The sequence below is a fragment of the Sitodiplosis mosellana genome, unplaced genomic scaffold, assembly GCF_009176505.1.
Source record: "Sitodiplosis mosellana isolate CC-2019 unplaced genomic scaffold, AAFC_SMos_1.0 Smas_scaffold_3907, whole genome shotgun sequence".
NCBI lineage: Eukaryota > Metazoa > Arthropoda > Insecta > Diptera > Cecidomyiidae > Sitodiplosis > Sitodiplosis mosellana.
The window spans coordinates 1-13,510 of record NW_022599149.1 but is presented as its reverse complement, the minus strand read 5'-3'; the positions used below and the strand labels follow the sequence as shown (position 1 = coordinate 13,510).

General features: G+C 34.1%; 2 protein-coding genes across 2 annotated transcripts; both read left to right on the top strand.

The window, feature by feature from the left end:
• Positions 1–239: 239 nt before the first annotated feature.
• On the top strand, positions 240–6,823 carry LOC129571988 (endocuticle structural glycoprotein SgAbd-8-like). Its single transcript, XM_055451885.1, has 5 exons — positions 240–453; positions 1,463–1,631; positions 1,775–1,842; positions 6,107–6,196; positions 6,274–6,823. The coding sequence occupies exons 1-5, from the start codon at positions 442–444 to the stop codon at positions 6,397–6,399; spliced, it is 465 nt and encodes a 154-aa protein (XP_055307860.1). The 5' UTR covers positions 240–441; the 3' UTR covers positions 6,400–6,823.
• A 5,789-nt stretch (positions 6,824–12,612) lies between these two features.
• On the top strand, positions 12,613–13,504 carry LOC129571987 (larval cuticle protein 65Ag1-like). The gene is made up of 2 exons (XM_055451883.1): positions 12,613–12,770; positions 13,142–13,504. The coding sequence occupies exons 1-2, from the start codon at positions 12,759–12,761 to the stop codon at positions 13,478–13,480; spliced, it is 351 nt and encodes a 116-aa protein (XP_055307858.1). The 5' UTR covers positions 12,613–12,758; the 3' UTR covers positions 13,481–13,504.
• The last annotated feature ends 6 nt before the right edge of the window (positions 13,505–13,510 follow it).

Genomic DNA, 13,510 nt, shown 5'->3' with positions numbered 1-13,510 from the left:
TGTGTGTGTATGAATGTTGTGCTTTTACAGTTCCAGTACATGCAAATAATATCGAAAATCTATTAGCGGCACATGATGATTCCGACAAAAGGATTGCGCCAATGTACCGAACAACGGAAAAATGAAGCGAAAAAAAAGAACTTGTAGCAACAACAACAAAATGAGGCATATCGAAAACCATTGGTGCCAGAGAAGTCACTCGAACTCACTTTCGGGTATAAATAACCAAAATCTCTGCAATGAGACACAGTCAGCAATTTGTTTGCGAATCAAAACCAACCACAGTATAACGCATTTTTTCAGTGCAACTAAATATTTAAAAAAAAAACCGTTTCATTTCAGTTTCACCAGAAAACATAGTACACGCAATATTTATCGTGAAGTACTCTTTAGTTGCCGTCACTGTTGATAAATAGAAACTAATTTTTTAGTTAAATAAATATGAAGTCAATTGTAAGTGAACTTTTTGTTTGTTTGTTTTCATGCTATACGTAACATGACGTGATTTGAATTTCCGAATTGTTTTTTTTTTTCATTTTCAAGACGAACCAAATTTGGAATATTCGAAATATCTAATGAAATTAGTTCAAATAGAAATGAAAATATTAAGTGTTACATATTCATATCCAAGTCACGTGCATTTAATTTAAGTTGATACACATATCATAACCGAATTCGAATATGTCAATAAGAAACCCATTTGTTCTGTTCGGTGGTCAAAAGAGTTTTGAATGATGGTGTTTAACGCATTGGATAAGCCAGAACAAGCAAAAGCGTTTGCATAAGGTGCAAATGTTAATAAAAATTCGGTTGAATTGTTGGATCGCGTGCGATTTGAGAAACTGAAACCCATGAACGAACACGAAAAAAATGACCAACAGATTAGAGGAAGTTTGAAAAAAACTCTAAACAAAAGCATTCATTTACCCAATCTATTGGCAAAAAATAAATAAAACCGTTAAACTATTTTTGCTTGGATTATTTTTTGCTGGGACAACTTCAATTTATACTTGTTTCAACCGATTCAACCAATTCAACTAAATCGACTTTTCTGGGAAAATTTGAATAATAACAGTCAACAATGGATCAAAAGAAAGAACGGCTAATTTCCTTTTATTTCGTTCGAAGCATTTAGCAAAATGCAAATTCCTAATTTATGATCTTATCCATATAATGTTTTTTATTTGAGGCTGTGAGAATGAAAATGGCAATATAGGAATAAACATTCTGAAACGCATCAAGAAAAAAAATTCGCAAAAATGAATCATGAGTTCTGAATATGCAAAAGTGAAACATGAATTTACATGGGCAGCATAGGGGGTTCATGGTTCACTTTTGCGTATTCAGAACGCATGATTCACTTTTGCGAATATTTTTTTCTTGATGAGGTTCAGAATGTTTATTCCTGTATTGCCATTTTCATTCTAACAGCCTCATTTCTTCTTCCATTTTCACATCGTAGATCTTAGTAACATTGTTGATTGGCAGCACATTTGCGGTACCACCAAAGCAGCAACAACGTCAATTACGACAAACGGAATTCCAGCAGCCAACCACCGAACCAATTCCGATTATTCGCCAGGAGCAAGAAGTTAATTTTGATGGAACCTACAAATGGGCGTATGAAACAGGTTAGCTATGAAAATTATTCTCGCTCAATTGGGCAACACATTAAGTAGAACATGATCCACAGAAGAATTTGAAAAAGAAAAAATCTATCATAAACTGCTTGCAATAACAAATTCAAATGGAGATTGTTTCTCTTAAAATTTAGGCAATGGCATTAAAGCAGAAGAATCAGGTTTCCTGAAAAATGCCGGCGTTCCAGATCAAGAGGCTCAGGTAATGAAATTTTGAAATAAGAAGGAAAAAAAATAAATGACAGAACAAATCGAAATTGACATTTCGATTATGATCAATGCAAAAATGTCGATTTATCGCATTTTTACTTGCGCGCAGACGAAAACGCGGTTCGCTCAAAAAATTAAGAGGTCGGTGAGATGAAATTTCGTGCCAAAGCAAAAGGCCAGACATTCACAGTTCAATATTTATATGTATCTGCAGGCATTTTTATTTGTTAGACATGCACACACAATGTGTGTAATGTTCGATAGAAGCGTTCTGCCAAATGGCAATTAATATTCGACCATTTTTCGTTGGCTGCACTTCTGATCAGTTCGTCACATGCATTTCGGTGAAGTGAAATCAAATGTCAGAATCGCAATGGTTTTCACGGAATATACCGTTCGAATATCAAACTGGCGACGATGTCGAATAGAAGAAGAAGAAATGAATAAAGAGTGGAGAAAAAAAAGTCGTCTGATGAGAAAACGATGCAATCGAATCAAGCGTCACTCGAAAATGCATATCATACATCAAAGAACGGTGATAGCGAACAAAAGTTTTGGCAACAAGATGTGATGTGATATGTAGAGGCAATAGCGATAGCGCAACTATTGCACAATACCGTTCGTCAGTTATTCGCACTGCTGTCTGGCATAATAATATGCATCTTGATATTGACTCGCTGGCCAATTTAATGAAAAAAGAGAGGAAAAAAAAAATAGTAATTGATTTCTACCTTTGACTTTTCATTTACATTATTTATAATTATAGCCATTTGCTTGAGTTCAGTTTGTACCATATGTATGACTGGACCATAATTAATGCCGTTCGGTTCTCTTTTTCTTATTTTGGCGGCGACGGTGGCGGTGGTGGCGTTTCAATGAATGCACTCATCTCATTACAAAGCCACATTTAAATAAATTAAAAAGCAGTCGATGAACGGAAAAACGAAATGCATTTTAAAGGAAAATTAAGAAAACGATCCACGATGAAGATGACGAAGATGATACAATATGGTGAGACTTGAGCGTGTGAGAGAGAGAGAGAGAGAGAGAGAGAGAAAAGCATACTGTGTAATATATTTGCAAATAAGTAATTATAATAATGATGGTGTTGCATCTAATATGCATATCAACGAATCAAGTCTTTGCAGTCAGTCCAATAGCATGCATTCTACCTCGTTCTCTTTCTCACTCTCTCTCTGAACTTCTGATGCATTCGTGTGCATCTTGTCAAAAGTGGACAATGGAATAACTAGACTAACCATTATTATGCAGAATCGACGGCCCATATCCACAAACATCAAACATGCAAACCCACTAGCACACATTAACGCACTTATATTAATGGATGCACATCAGTTTAAACAATCGGTATACTTTTTTCTAGCTGGAGCTGTCTACCATTGATACTCGTTTAGTCAGATCGCGACAAATCGACCTAAAAATATAATACATTGGAACCATGTTCGAAGCGTGTAATGCGTACGTTGTTACATTGACTACCTCTAGCGCGACTCTCTTCTTTCGTGATCAATCGCTCAAAGTGAAAAAGAAGATATTTGAAAAAGAGCATCCGAAATATTATAAACACGTTCTATGTGTTATGAAGAGTTTGGAGAACACAGTGCTCAATATTGCGCTCAAACGAGTTGTATACGATCGAATCGATCGATGGTCAAGCGAGAAAAAGGTCAAATATCAGTTTTTCGATTCCATCACACACAGAATATGAATGGCCATTTAAACGTTTTGAATATCTCTGTCATGTCTTGCGGCGACCATCTCGAATCCGAATCATTTATGTCAAAATTAGGGAGTTCATTTTACATAGAGAAAAATAATTTTTTTCCCAACATCACATTTGGTGATAGCTTGCGATTTTTAGCAGCACGACATGAATGGTAATCTCGGTTTTCGGTCATGTGACATTACAAATATGTGTTTGGCAATTTCAAGCGAAATATGACCACAAATCAATCGAAATTTCAATTGATTGAACGGGTGTCACCTTGTGTGTGTGCATGACTTAATTATATTTTTTTCTTCGTCTGCCACGACGTGTGCAATCAAAATATTCCACTGATTTATTGCATCCGTCTGCATGGCAAGGTATATTATTAAATAATTGCAATTATTTGGTATGCTACCTCTTCGTTTAATATTCGATTAATACCTGTTTGTTGGCGACGATGACTCATGCGTACATACGGTATCGCTATCATCAGTTTATTTGCATAATGCCCAAGTTATGCGAAACCAATGACTTACTCCGTCGATTGTGTTCCATTCACAGTGATCCATCCCAATTATTATCAAATAGAATTTTTCGACATTTCTTTCTATTTTTGCTCTCGTCTCAAGCAGAATGATGCAAACAATATACAAACATGTGTACGTCTGCGACAAGAAGCTTGAGAAGCTGTTTTGAGTCAAATGTTTCTGCTTTTCATTGGATGTCTAATATGAATACTTGAATCCAATACTAATCGTTTGACTACTACGTACAAAATATTTAGTTTCAGATTCATTTTCGATGTGAATTCAAACAAAATTAGCATTAGCGTGTCTCAATAAAAGCGAACTGAAAAAAAGAAACATAATATACGGGCAACGATCACAATGGCTTCACAACTTTATTCCAATCGAGATGATCAATAATTGTATGCTAAAATATCTGGTGTGTCAATTAACTAAGTTATAATTTTATAAATACAATATGGCAGAAAAAATATTGTGAATGACATCTTAAGCAACATAATCGACCTTATGTCTAGGTCACTGTCAACAGTTCAACACATTTATGTCATTTGCGCGGGGGTATCATTACACTAACAATAACATCATTTGAAAAATTAAATTCGTCCAAAACCTGCTGACACGGAGTGAACGCGCTCACTTAACAAACGCAATGGTTTAGCTGAGGTTTGACAGCTAATGTCAAATCGACTTCTGTTTCAGTGTAGTTTTCTGTTCGAACGCAAGCGTTTTCTCAGTATGGTCCGCAAAATTAAAAATACAATTCTTCCACGAACCAGTTTCTTTTTTGAATCTAACATTTTGTGTTTGTTTTTAATTATGGAATCTCCAATATATCATATAAAACCGTAATTTTCTCTCATACAACTCAATTGAAAATGGAAGAAAAACAATTTTTTTTTAAATACGGGTGTAATCTACCGAAAAAAGCAATTTTTTTGTCTTGTGTGCCAGCGGCATATTTGCACAATTTTATTTGACAGAATCGAAACAATTTTATTTATTTAAAATCCAAATAATTATTATTATTTCACCACAAAACACAATGACGACTATGTTTGGCACTGCATTGAATACACTCATCAATGTAGTTCCCGTCAAGATGTGTGGCGTTGTTGGTTGATGGTCTATCGCGGTGGTCATTTGATCTCAACCGAAATTGCTTTTGTATGTGTTTTTTTTTTTAAATATTCAATGGACGTTTAGAGGAAATACCAGGGCATATTTTAAGGAATTTTTAGAACTACCGTAAAAACAAAAAAAGATGATAATGTGGCAAGGTACACATTTATTTGGAAAATTCGGTATTGCTTCTGAATAATATTGGCTTTAAATAAGTTTTATTGAACATTTTTAGCATCGTTAGAAGTACAGGTGGGCGAATTCGCGAGTATATACTCTCATACTCACTCATTTTGAAAATGAGTATGTCTCGATATACTTTCATACTCATAGATACTCTTTGAGTATGAGAGTATATACTCAGAGTATATACTCTTTGATTTTGAGTATGTACCTACTCATTTTTTACCCAAAGAATAACTCTACACCTACTCTTTTTCCTACTCAAGTATATACTCTTATACTCAAAGAGTATCTATGAGTATGAGAGTATGTCGAGACATACTCATTTTCCGTTTGTATGAGAGTAGGAGTAGGAGTATGAATTATACTCTCTTACTCCGCCCACCTGTAGTTAGAAGCAAAATGTACAGAAAAAATGTTTGAATTATATGTTAATTTTCAACTCTCGGACTTTTCGTTGAGAACTGCCGAATTAGAATTTTGAACTACCGGAATCCGGTAGAATTACCGGTTAAAATATGCCCTGGAAAAACTAGCGTGTTCCGGGGAGATATAACATGTTCAAAGGAGATAATCACTAATGATTATTGACGGATTAGTTTGATGGAACAATGGCCCACCGCATATCCTGTGCTTGCTTTATTTCTAAAGCTAGACATTTTAGTCCACATTAATATCTCGAATAATTTTTATTGTAGGTTGCTCAGGGAAGTTATTCATATACTGCACCGAACGGCCAATTGATTAGCGTCACATATATAGCTGATGAAAATGGATTCCAACCACAAGTAAATTTACCACCTTTCGCTACTTTATTTGAACATTGAACAGTTGCTAAATCATATTTTTGTTTTCAACCATTTAGGGAGATCATTTGCCAACACCTCCACCCATTCCACCTGCTATTCAACGCGCATTGGAGTACCTTGCTACATTTTCATCAACAGAAGACCCATACGCAGCCGGAACTGATCCAAGCTTGCGTGGATAAAGGATTTTATAACGCAATTGGAACATCCGAAACTTGCCATTGCATTTTTAAAAAAAGAAAAAATACACGAAATTCTCCGCGACCTACATTATCAGAGATCTGTATTAGCACATAACGCAACGATAAAAAACAACTTCCCAATTTTTTTCAATTTCGACTGTGATTCCCTGCATCAACATCGAAAGAATTCACATCAACAACAAAAAATTCATTCGAATTCAGTGAGATTCGATGGCTTGTCAATCACCCATTCATAATATGAATACATTTTTCCAGAATAATTATTTTCGTAACGCGTTTGTTTTTCTCTTCCTCTATTCGAAAACAAAAAACAAACATAGAATTCCGATCAAAAATTATTATCTTATCCATATTACACAATAAATTGTTTGGTCCATATTTTTGGATTAAACTATAATCTAAATTTGTTTGAAGTCGATTTTTTTATTCTTTAAAGAAAAAATCAAGAATTGCCCATATTTAATGCATTTTACAATATGTTTATCGTTACCCATATGTTTTCTGTGCGGTGGAACGAAGCCCGCCGCGTTGCACAGACAATATAGTGCACACAGCATTAGCGAGAGCAGTACAGCATACTGTACTGCTCTCGCTCTAACACACACTGCAATGCGTACGTACGAACTCAGCATAGAAGCGTAGAGCGCCAATACACTCACACACACTAGTACGCATGTTACAATGACTGTGTGTCAGTCGTTGTAACATGCGTATAAGTGAGAGAAATTCTCTTCACCAATAGTATTGGCAGGGTTCATCTCTGTGCACATTTATAAACATTGCGAAGGGACTACACCTTACAGTCACATACAACTGAGTGAATTTTAGTCATTTTATTTCCACACGGGAATGTTATTTTTTATGATTAAAAAAAAAAACCAAAAGTTCGAGATCGTTTCTGCCGAAATAGTGGCGTGGTGTCATGACCCAAGCGGCAAAAAATTCGAAGCACTCAAATAGAATTTTAATGTTCATTTGATGTGATTCGCACGCTTTACATTATTAATCTAATGTAATTTCAACTTGAACGGTGTTCAATTAGCAGAAGTATAATCCACTTGAGTAGATAATACAAAAAAAAATGATAGTGTTTACATTTGATACTTCACTGAAATCTCTATAACTCATGCATGATTTTGCATGGCTCTTTCAGAGGTATTAATATTTTCACCACAATATCATATACACTACAGGCCAAAAATATGGAAACGCCAATAAAAATGTGAATTCTATATTTTTTAGCATTTTCAGCTCAAAATTAGGATTGAATATGAAAACTTATTGAAACTCGAATGAAAGTTTTCTTGGGAAAAAAAAAACATTTGACCATTTCGTTTGGATTTTTAGCTATGGCGAAAATTGGCCTACTGCCATACACAAAAAAAATCCAAAGAATGGCCATCGGCCGGCCAAATATTTTCTCAAAAAACTTTCATTCGGTCAGAATTCCAATAAGTTCTCCTAATTTAGAACTGAAAATGCAAAAAAATATTGAATTCACGTTTTTATAGGGGTTTCCATATTTTGGCCTGTGGTGTATATATATAAAATTTAATCGTTTCAACCAAAAAACGTATCAAGATTTATTGTATGTTTCGTTTCATTTTCTGTCTGTGTATTAGCAATATGTTTGCGTTTTCTATGAGAAATATCTGAAAATATCAAGGCTTTATTATGATAATTTCATGAGGTTCAGCATATTATGCATAAACTAATTATCATATTCACGTCATTTAAACATTTTGATGATTTTGTTATTGTTGTTGTTGTGTGTATGGTCAAAATTGTTGGTTTTAGATTTGACTGAATAGAGAATTTCTGTCTCCGTACACTAATAGAGAGTCGTTGTGTGTACCAATCGAATAACAATACGAAAAGGAATACAAAGACAAATAAAAATGAAACGAGTTGCATTTTTATAAAAAGTTTTGTTTTATCATGAGAAACCGCAACCTATGCATAACACTAACAAAACAAAGTTAAACACGAATTTGCGATGAGCTCATTCAGTGAAGTTTATTTCAATTCGTTTACGTCGTTAGGCGCACTCATGAACGCGACTGAATGAACTCATCAACAATGTTCTATAATAAAAAAAACAATTTTTTTTACATATAAAATTGATTTTTATCACTTGCTACGCTCTCACAAAAATCAATTTTGCACATTCGTAACATTTTTATTTTCATTTTTGTCTACTTTATTAACAAATATGAAAAAGATGCAATAGTTTGCAGTAAACATTGAACGATCTGAGTCACAACTTTTGAAACTTGTTTGGCAGCGCTAGAAGTGAGCTGTCAGACGCTTATATGCAGTACCTGTGTGAGAAACAAAGAAATTATAAAACATAATTGTCTCAGCAGGTTATTTCATTTGCATTGCTAATTCCACTAATATCTTGTATTCAAATACTTTGTCTTTCTTGTCACCATCAGCATTCAGTGATGATTAGTTTAGTCTTTTAGTTTAATCAGCTAAAAAAATACTAACACGCTGGCACCACAAAACCTAATTGGATGATGAGACGAAACGGGATAGAGACAACAAAACGATCAATATGTGTACTTGGGGTCGCAATGTTTGGTTTTATAAGGAAATATATTTAAAGATTTGCGTAATCAACCGATGAACAGACAAAATACATCAATAGCGTTATCTTCGATGGTTTAAGGCGCGACTAAGTGGTTGAAATGAAAGAGAAAACATGCTAAAACCCTAGTCAAAACTCAACAAAACTAAACAAGATTACGGATTTCTATCGAATATTTGTTTATTTTTTTATTTTTCTATTGTTGCAAATTCTTGTCACACAAGTTGAGTTTTCTTGGTGATTTTCGAACATTCTCTTATAATGGTTTCTAGCAAATGCGCTAATTTAAGTGTTGAGTCCAATTGAAGATTTGAGGACGAAGCAATAGGTTCGTTTGTTCAGCACACTTTATTTTCTGGGCCGAATTTTGTCTTGACGAATTTTTTACTGTTTTTTTCTCTTTCGAATTTGAAGAAAAATAAAACGATTTGATAATATTCAGACATGACGTGACGTTTAGAACGAAATCATCGCATCTTCCGATGATTTCGATTAAATCTATCGACAGATTATCTGTGAAAAGAATGGATCAAATTTAACACATTTTTTTTCGATTCCATAATAAAGATAAAAAGAATTACATTGGTAATCCCGAACTTTTCCGTACCGTTGGCCTGCGTTGTCCGTAGTTACTTTTGGTTATTTTTTGTGAATTTTCTTGAAATAAAGGCAGTGAAAATATAATAATGAAAATAAAGTGAAAAATCGGTCACTTTCACTAAAACTTCGACAATTTTGTATGAGAGGTACCCGTAAACCGATTCTTATTGGCTTCAAACTTTCTAAGGTTTCATTTTTTGAAGAAAAAATAAGATTCTGAAAGTTTCATGTTGATTGCATTTGCAGAAGTTTGGTTTTTGGCCCTCAATTTTTTCCAAGAAAACTTCGACAAAAATTGATGACAAAAAATCAAACTTCTGCAAATGCGATCAACATGAAACTTTCAGAATCTTATTTTTTCTCCAAAAAATGAAATCCCAGAAAGTTTGAAGCCAATCGGAGTCGATTTACAGGTACCTCCTATACAAAAGCGTCAATTTTTTGATGTTTTTCTTAGGGCAAGTACCCCAGGGTCGAATCGAAAATGGCTCATCTTCGAACTTAAACTAAGTTTATTGGATACAAACATTTTGGCATTTCCAGATTTTGATTATCTCAATTATTTTTTGAGTTATCGTTTTAACAAACAGCTACGGCGACGACGACAACGAAAACGACGGCACACGAACGGAAAAGTGTCTCAAAAACGTGTTTTCTACGCGTTTCATGAGTTTTTATGATGATCTAAGCTAATTTTGCGAAAAAAAGTTTTCGGGACCAATTCCTATACTTTCCCTTGACACGTTGTGTACGGAAAAGTAATAAAATTCTGATCGGTCGTCACCTTTACATCTGGTTCAGGTGAACCTGAAAACTGTTAATCAACATTATTAAATATCGACGCGACGAATTCCATTTAAAGAAGCCATTAAATTGAAGGGCAACCATTACCATGTTCGCTTCTCTTTAAAATCGATTGAATTTTCTGTACGAAATTAATCTGTTGACTTTTATGATTTGATGATGAAATGTTGTCCATTTTTGATGAATATTTAAAACGAAAAATTATTCAAGTTCTCATTTCTAAGAATGCTAAATTGATTTGTATGCGGAAGATTGTTATCGATACGCAAATGGTCAATCATCGTTCCAGTCGATTCATTTGAAATGAGCGAAAATTGTCTATATCCAGCTACCACAGTTGGATAGAGCATATGTTTAGTTTTTAAAATGAGCAAAGAAGTGCCTAGCGGAATGAAGGATCGAATGAGATTAAAAAATTGATTAAAACCAAATGGAAATAGGTAAAAAAGATCACCACATCATGGCAGAATAATAAGTATTTATAGCATGTATACATATAAAAGTAAAGCGAGGAATTGTTGACTTTGAATTGTGCTGTGAAGTAGTTGAAATTATGCAGATATTAAAAAAAATTGTAAAGACTCTTCAAAATAAAACTTTTTATCATTTTTCTGCAAACGAAACAAAACTGTTTGCCGAATTCATTGATTAATATTGTTCCTTCATAAACAGAATAAAATCTATCTACTCTTTGAATGCTCTTAGCGGACAACATTGGGGTTTTCTTTCCATTTTGGATTTAGGAACAAATATGATTCATGGGAATTTAAATTTGATAAAAATTCTTTCGAACTGATATTTCGGATTATTTTCCGACAAAAATACCTCTTGTTTTTTTTGGAAATATTTCTCTCCAAATTGGAACATTTGTCGACAGAATTTGCTTTTTTTCTGATATTTCAAGCAAACATTCTTAGATATATTTCAGCCCAATTGAGTTCATTTTCTTCATTATTTTACGGCAAAAAAATATACCAAATTTAGTTAGTTTTTATAGCCAAAAAAGAAATTTTTCTGACCGTTTTGGGAAAAAAAAATATCACGTTTTAGAACGAGCCTTTAAATTTCTCGATTGTTTTCGTGCTTACCATCAAATGGATTCCATTTTTTTCATTATAATTCAATTATTTACCTCTGTTCTTTTAATGCTGAAGTATGGTATCGAATGAATGTGCATCCAAATTCATCGATACGTAATTTGATTTGTGCAATGGAAAATTTCTCCGGAATGTATATTTGCCTTCGATGATTGGGTTTCTATTCTATTATTCTTCCACGAATGCAAGGTCAATATCGAACAAAATCCTTCATTCAAGGTGCAATTCTATTCAGCTAGGATTATGGCATCTCCTTGAATATTTGTGTGTGTGTGTGTGTGTGTGTTTTTTTTTCTTCTTCCGTCTTCGAAAAGAATTGAATCCAATATTTTGTACTTCCCCATCGACGTAGATTTCGAATGACGAAAACAAATAGCATGATGCAAGCACCAAATTATAAAAAGACGATAGTATCATACTTTGACGGATAAAATCCTTTTATAATGTATGCATATCGATGAATGTTTTGTTTGATGATTATGATTAAATACCTTGTGCACATGCAGCGTTGCAAACAACAAACAGTCGAGAGGGATAGAGAGAGAGAAAATGTTATTAAATCAATCTGCAGGAGATTAATGATTTGCGAGTGTAGAATTTGCAGTTTGAGCGTTGCTTACGCTCAACCGTTTTAGCCAATTTTTATTGATAGTCATTTTTTGGCGCTATTGTTTTTCATATTGTCCGTCGTTGTTTGTCTCACTGTGGTTGACGCTAAAATATTTTCGCTGCTAGATGTGAATACATCACGGATTCTGATTATTGTTATTATTATGATTATTGATTTGTCGACCGTGTGTTTTGATTAAGCTCTTTTGATTCCCCATAATATCTCGGTTCGCTAATTTGAAAGATATGAGAAAAAAATCTTATTCATTTAGCGATTCATATAATATTTTTGGCGATGACCATCGATATTATTGGGTACTATGAATAGCCCATGTAGTAAGCGCTGTAATGTTGACGAATCTTTTTTGTGCCCTACACACGAAGAAGGTGCCGTTTTTTTCCCAGTGGTCTTTGTGTTTGTGCAATACGTGTATATGAAAATTAGATATTTTTGTAAGTAGGCAAAATTTTATGCGTATTAAATATTTGTTGATGATGGAGTGTGATATGGCGTTACTGCTGGCAGCAAACGCTGATTTTCGAGTATAAATATTGGACGCAATCTTTGGTTTGACATCAGAACACATTTTGTGATCATAACAAACACAACAAAACAAAAACCCAAAATTTTCAACATGAAAACCTTTGTGAGTAAACAAAATTTATTAAACAGTTTGATCATTTCTGTCGCACAGTGATTTCTCTCCCGTCAAAGACAAATAAATTTGACAAAGAGTGTGCATGAATTTAATTAAAAAAAAAATCAAAACCCAGTTATTTTGTGTGATTTCGGTTATTCGATACATAGTTCTAGTGTTCAGACAAGGAAGAGTGCTGATTTGCGATTAATAGTCAGATTACTTGGAATGAATTGGCAAATCATAATTCTTTTACATTCGACGAATAGTCTTTGTTGTTTTTTTCGATTAAATTTTCTTGTTGATAAAAATTAAAGTTCAGAACTCACTGTACAGCTCAAAGCAATACTAATCCAAGTGATTTGTTTTCAAAACTGTAGGTAGTACTTTTCGCTTTGGCCGCTGTTACTTTCGCCGCCCCACAAGCTCCAGTACAATCGCAAAACCCAGATGCTACCGCTGAAACTTTGAAGAGCGTCGCCGATGTTGGCCCAGAATCATACAGCTGGGAATACGAAACGTCAAATCAAATCAAAGCCAACGAAGCCGGTCAATTGAAAGATATCGGAACTGAGAAAGGAATCGCCGCTCAAGGCGCCTTTTCCTACACAGCTCCAGATGGCACACCAATTTCACTCTCTTATGTTGCAGATGAAAACGGTTTCCAACCACAAGGTGACCATATCCCAACTCCACCACCAGGTATATTGATCAATTGATAATTGGCCACGGCATATGAATAATTTAAA